Source organism: Myxocyprinus asiaticus, chromosome 30 (genome assembly GCF_019703515.2).
Source record: "Myxocyprinus asiaticus isolate MX2 ecotype Aquarium Trade chromosome 30, UBuf_Myxa_2, whole genome shotgun sequence".
NCBI lineage: Eukaryota > Metazoa > Chordata > Actinopteri > Cypriniformes > Catostomidae > Myxocyprinus > Myxocyprinus asiaticus.
Genome location: NC_059373.1, coordinates 6,486,632 through 6,493,435, shown reverse-complemented (window position 1 = coordinate 6,493,435; position 6,804 = coordinate 6,486,632). Strand labels below are relative to the sequence as shown.

Below are 6,804 nucleotides of genomic sequence, written 5' to 3'. Positions count from 1 at the left end.
CCTCTTGTGAACCTTGATCTTTAGCTCTTTCCACAAATGTTCAATTGGATTCAAATCAGGTGATTGACTGGGCCATTCTAACACCTTGATTTTTTTCCCTCTGAAACCAATTGAGAGTTTGTCCTGCTGGAAGGTCCACCCACATCTAATTTTCATCATCCTGGTGGATGGCAGCAGATTCTTCTCAAGAATCTCCCGGTAAAGAGCTCCATTCATCGTTCCTTCAGTTATATGAAGTCTGCCAGTTCCATGCGATGAAAAACAGCCCCACACCATGATGCTTCCACCTCCAAATTTCACTGTTGGTATAGTGTTTTTAGGGTGATGTGCAGTGCCATTTCTTCTCCAAACATGGTGTGTAGTATGACAGCCAAAAAGTTCAATTTTGCTCTCATCTGACCAGACTGCACGAGCTTCGACATGCCTTTTCTTTAGTAATGGAGTCTAGCGGGTTGAACATGCATAGAGGCCATGGCGGTGGAGTGTATTTCCTATTGTCCTTGGCTCTTGGGCTACTCTTCTGACTATTCTTCTGACTCCCTGGTCAGAAATCTTGCGAAGAGCTCCTGTGCGTGGCCGGTTGATGATGGAGTGATGTTGCTTCCACTTGTGAATAATGGCCCCAATGGCACTCACTGGAAGATTCAGAAGTTTTGAAATATGTCTGTATCCGATTCCATCAATATGTTTCGCAACAATAAGGTTGCAAAGGTCTTGGGAGAGCTCTTTGCTTTTACCCATCATGAGATGTTTCTTGTGTGACACCTTGGTAACGAAAAGCTTTTTTATAGACCATCAATTTACTAACCCAGCTGATATTAATTTGCACAGATAGGAGGTATAATTACCGTCTAACTACTTATGGATTTCAGCTGGTTCCTTGCCTTACCTTGCCTTGGAGAACTGCTTTTTCTTAGAGTGTTCAAAACTTTTTTTCCTGTGTCATTCCACTTTATTACATATAACTTTATTTATGGACTTTAATGTTGTGAATTCTTTACATTTGTGGATTTCTTGAGTTAATACTGATGTCTGGTGAAAATTTCATGTGAATAGCCTCATTCAATACTTGCTTCCCCCACTGTATGAACGTATCAAACCCAACGTGTTATTTACACTGTCCCTTGCATCCAAATTTCTTGGTCCAACGCATTTGATGTTAACTGTTTCCAAGACAAATAACTCCCCAGCTGATAATTTATATTTCTTGTATCTTATTATCCCAACTTTGATTGCAACGTGTTCTCCCTGTTGCACTGTAAAAAGTAATTCCACAGTGATGAAGATACAAAGGGTTGATCAACACATCATCTACATTCATAAACACCTTTTGACAGGGCAACATATAAATTCAAAATCAGCTGAAGAGCAACTAAGACCTCATTGAAAACAAAAAATTAATTATAATTATAAATTAAGTCATTTTGGATAAAAGCATTTGCTAAATGAATACATTTAAATGCAATAAATAGGGGAAAAAATAATAACAGCAGACTTTTTCCATTAGTTTCTTTAATAATTAATTCCAGTACATGGTTAAAGAATTACATATGATCAAGAAAATGTGTACACAGTATTTTACTGGAGGAAAGAAACTAGAATGGCACTCACTACAACACAGATCAGACAAGATACAAATATTTCTGTAACCTCACTGATCCCAAACATAGACACTTTCATAAGAGAAAATCAGTCACAACTGTACCAAAAAAAACAAACAAACAAAAAAATGAAGAAAAGAGCTGTAAAGATATGAAAACATAATGAAACATATATTTCATAATATATTTATATAAATATATATATATATATATATATATATATATATATATATATATATATATATATATATATATATACATATACATATATATATTGTAGCTTTTATAAAACAAAGAAAAAGAATGAAAAAAAGTGTAATACTTTGAGACATAATGAGGTGTTTAGGTACTATCGTTACTGAGACTGCTGCCACTGCTAAGATCTGGTTTTTCTCTTTTGTGAATTTGCTCGTGTGCTTTGAGGTGACCCGACTGGCTGAAATTCTTCCCGCACTGCTGACATATATACGGTCGTTCCCCTGTGTGAATTTGCTGATGTGCTTTTAGATGTCCCAAGCGACCAAAACTTTTGCCGCACTGGGTGCAGCCAAACGGTCTTTCGCCAGAATGAATCTTCTCGTGAGTTCTGAGGACCCCTGAATTGCTGAAAGTTTTCCCACACTGGGAGCAGCTGTATGGTTTTTCACCTGTGTGAATTTGCTGGTGATTGTGGTAACTTGTCTCTTTAGTGAAGCTCTTGCCGCAGAGCGAACAACAGAAAGGCCTTTCACCAGTGTGGCTCAACTGGTGAGCTTTGAGTTCCTTTGTTTGACTGAAGCTTTTGCCACACTCCGCGCAACTGAAAGGCTTCTCACCTGTGTGCAGCCGCTGGTGCGAGCGGAGATCATCCGCTTTGGTGAAACCTTTCGGGCAGTGTGCGCAGATGTATGGTTTTTGCCCCGTGTGGATCAGCTGGTGCCTTTTCAAGTTACCAGCCTGTCCAAAGCTCTTGCCACACTGGGAGCAGGTGTAAGGCCTTTCACCGGTGTGGATTCGTTGGTGAGTCTTCAGGTTACCCAAGGTACTGAAGTTCTTTCCGCACTGAGTGCAAGAGAACGGTTTCTCACCTGTGAGGTTGCGAGGTTTGCGTGGGCCGTGGCTTTTTGTGCTGGTTTGGTTGTGTGCGACAGGCGCTTTACTCACCTGGACAGACATCAACTCGTAAAGATTTCCCGAGGGGAAATCAGAGTCCATTTTCCCCATACCATCAATGATGGCATCAGGTCGGAGTTTGTTGAGCTCCGAGCGCAGCTCTGCCATGTGAATCGACTCCAACCCATTCATCTCGGTTTTGAGGTGGCTGGACATGAGGTTAGGTTCATACTCGGTCTTGATTGCACTAAGCTCTGTGGTGTAGTAACTCTGCAGGTCAGAATGTTGCTCTGATTTGATATACTCGAGGCTATCTGAGACGTGGGTGATGTAGTCAAACACCAGGCTGGGTTCATAGTGCGACTTGTAGGAGTCCAGCTCCGTGCAATGAAAGGAATGTAGGTCGTTATGGTGCTCAGACTTGATATAGTCAAGGCCGCTGATTTCCATCTTGATTTGTTCGGAGCCAAGCTCTGCCGTGCTCAGGGGCTGGATTATGGACAGGTCCACCGTGCAGATGGGGTCGAGGTCGGGCTCACTCTTTATGCATGGCAACATAGCCATGGGCTCTACGATCTCAGAAGCGAGCGAGCTGAGTGTGGGTGTGCTACATTCTGATGAGAGCATGGTCAGGGTTGGCGTGGTGCACTCCGGCTGCAAGGGGTCAAGTGGTGGAGTGCTGCATTCGGACACTAAATTATTTAGTCCTAAAGTGATGCTTTCTGTCTCCAACTCTGCCATCCTGGTGGAAACTAGTCCACCAACTGACCAAAGCTTCCGTTATGAGTAATATGTGTTACTTTTACAAGACAAATGATGGGTTCCTAAGCGGGGGTGCGTCACTGATGGCGCAGCAACCTCTGGCCTGGGTTAGGAACAACAATGATTCCCCTGGCTCCTGGATGTGGAATAAACCAAAGACAAAAACAATTAAAACTATAGCCTTTAAACTGGACTTGCATCACTAGATTGGAAAGCTCTTATTTAAAGGTGACGTTTTAATTTTTATGACAACTGTAAGAATATAAAATGCTGCATTCACATCGTGTCGGAATTACTGTAATTACGAGATGGCAACTCTGAGATTTTATTCTGAGCTGTTCTTGGATCGGAATGGGGATGGTGCGTCGGAAGGACAGAGAGGGAAAACGCAAGTGTTTGCGATAGTGATGCTCCATCATGTGACCAAAAGTTGACAGCATCACTCTGACCTAGGCATGCATTGACCAATGAGAATCTCGGAAATGCGGGACTAGTTGCACTGTGAAATCTAAAAAAATATGGTGGACAAACATATTCATGCGGTTTAAGCCTATTAATTATTTTTCACTGCCAGGCTAAAAAGATAGTAATTGTAGACAGAGAGAGCATGGAGAAGTTTTTCAATGTTTACTGGTACATTGTTGAAAAGTTATATTTTAGATATGTAAGGTAAGCGCCCTAATTCATTAACTCACCTCTATATGTTCATGCAAAATGTCTGTGAACAAAGTAAGCTCTCCAGGTAATAATGACATGACAAAATGGCATATCAAACAGAAATATGTGTTCATTAACTATAAAAATTGAGGCCGCTGTCATATTGTTTTTGTTTTTTTTTTTGTTTTTTTTTAACATGAAGTCACAACTGTCAAGTCTGAGCTTTCATAGAATTCTTGATTTACAACTTGTAATTACAAGTTCTATGAAGATCTGAATGTTTTTTTGATTTAATTATTACAGCGATTCCAACATGAGAATGCACCATATGTATAGCAACTATTCGTAGGTTCATTACTCAAAAAGTGTACCCAAAACATTGCTTTCTTTAAGCATCCTAGTCAGCCCAAAACAGCTAAATCGGCTCAACCAGTTGTGCGAGTTTGGAGATGTCCTATCTGTTTGATCGACCAACGACAGACACGGGAAGTGTTCGGAAATTTCTTTTTGGTGACAATAGAGGTGCGGAAAATTAAATAATAATAATAACTTTGCAAAACATTGCATACAGTGGCTAAGCAACACTTAGGCCCACACTAAGTTTGCTATTTATAACCTCCACAACTCTATTCCCTTGTGCAGTTAGCCTAGCTGTCAAAATTCAGTCTATTCTAGTTATGCTATTCGAGTTATGGGTAAAAGTTATGCCCTCCAAGTTAACGCTCAGCAAAATACCAATACTAACACTGACTGACTTTTTAGTAAATTGATTTTGTGCATGTAGTTCAAAAGTCATTTCAAAATGGCTGTTCTCAAAGGCATGTGACAAAACTAGTCATGCAAATCACAAAATTAGTTTACACAGCTGGTACAGTTTTTGCTCTTAAATTGAATAAATAAATTCTTAAAGCTTTACAACATCCTATATGGAAAAATGAACAAAATGTGGATACAGAATACTAATTACACAACAGGAGTTCAAATCTACACATCAGCATGGCAAAGCCTATCTGACATATTGGACAGTTATCGCTGCCAGATGTGCACATCTGAATTTAGTACGAAACTGTCACACAAAACACAAACACCAAGCGAATTCAAGAGGGGGAAATCATAAAAACGTGCGACACGAGTCGTTACTATATAATTACATCGTCGTGTATTTTGGATGCGTGTGCTCAGATTGCCTCAAAGTACAAGAGGGGGAAAAAGAAGACAAAATAGAGACAAAAAGGTGAGGAAACATGAATTAGATGCATTGTGTGAAATCTGATCGGGACGATTTGCCAGGTCGCCACGCATCATGCACTTTTCTACAGCCTTCTTGAAACTGGCGGCGTTTATGCACACAATAAATCTTTTTTCCATTTTTTTTTTTTTTTTTTTTTTTTTCCTGCAAGAAATATCCGTTTAATGCACGACGGCTGCAGATCTCGAACGTGTGCAACAAGCACATAACGGGTGGTGAACAGATGGCATATATCGGCATGCAGGGCGCGTTTCGATGTTTCCAGCGGTGGTGATGAAGAACATACAAAGGCAGGAGGAGGGTGAAATGCCACAGCTTCAGCGTGTGCGAACCAGTGGCCATCTTGTTTGTGAACTGAGCGAGCCGCTTTGACAGCTGCAACTTTTGCGCGCAAAATCGGCTTTTGCGGAACAATGCAACGACGCTTTTTGCGATAGAAGCGTATATAGGTTAAGTTGCGTGGATGACTTGTGCGATTAAAGAACATTTTCATCACCGCTTATCAGGAGAGGCAGGAGGAGGAAAACGATGCAAATAACAGGACGCGAAAAGGAAAAAGAAAAAAAATATAACACGCCTCGGCGATTTTTACCTGACGTCTCCCCGGTTCATTGCTTTTTTTTCTATAGCCCGTCAACGCGCCGTACGCGGAACCCACTTCAAACCCCTGTCGGACCCGCCACGTCCAGCTCCCTGTCGCACACACACGCACACACACACACACACATACTCCTTCTCGCTTTCTCTCTCCTCCCTCTCATTGACTAATTCCGCTTCGTTTTCACTCCCGTTGTCGCTCTTCTCCGGGTTTCAGCCGTTGCACTTCCGTCGTAAATATTTTAAATGCGCGCGCAGCGGTTCCGCCGTACGTTTACCGAGAAGCATCTACTTCCGAAAAATGTCTGTTTTTGTGTCTGATGATTACGTTCAAGAGGAAGCACGTCCGTTGGAATTAAAATATAAATAATAATAATAATAATAATAAAAACACTTATGCACATGCAACTAAGAGGATAGATAATGCTTTGTGCAGCCAGATGTGCTTTTGTTTCATTTCATGTTATGGTTGCACATCACCATCATCATCTGGTGAGAGAACGGTCACATCAGCAGTTACACATCATAAGAAAAGCTGAGTAGCCTACTGGAGAAGTGCAATGTGCTCCAGTCAATCCAGAGTTCTATAGGAAATTCCATTGCAAATGAGAAATGAATTGCTAATCATAAATCATAATAAGCTTTACACTACCCTAAATGTGAAATATAACCATTGAAATATTATAACCCATATTTTTTAAATTAAAGATGTCTTAACATTAGTTAATGCATTAGTAACATGAATTAACAATAAACAATTTTATTTTCACAAATGAACATGAACCCAGATTAATAAATGCTGTAAAAAAGTATTGTTCATTGTTAGGTGATGATAGCTAAGGTCAA

At 40.5% G+C, this 6,804-nt stretch overlaps 1 protein-coding gene across 1 annotated transcript; it reads right to left on the bottom strand.

Moving 5' to 3' along the window:
- Positions 1-1,503: 1,503 nt before the first annotated feature.
- Positions 1,504-6,217, bottom strand: si:dkeyp-113d7.1 (uncharacterized protein LOC407709 homolog). The gene is made up of 2 exons (XM_051663401.1): positions 5,954-6,217; positions 1,504-3,591 (listed from the first exon to the last, which is right to left on the bottom strand). Exon 2 carries the CDS (start codon positions 3,432-3,434, stop codon positions 1,944-1,946), a length of 1,491 nt encoding a protein of 496 aa, XP_051519361.1. The 5' UTR covers positions 3,435-3,591; positions 5,954-6,217; the 3' UTR covers positions 1,504-1,943.
- Positions 6,218-6,804: the final 587 nt, after the last annotated feature.

Excerpts from the sequence above, each read along its gene's own strand:
- si:dkeyp-113d7.1 (XM_051663401.1), bottom strand. The coding sequence starts at position 3,434 with ATGGCAGAGTTGGAGACAGAAAGCATCACTTTAGGACTAAATAATTTA.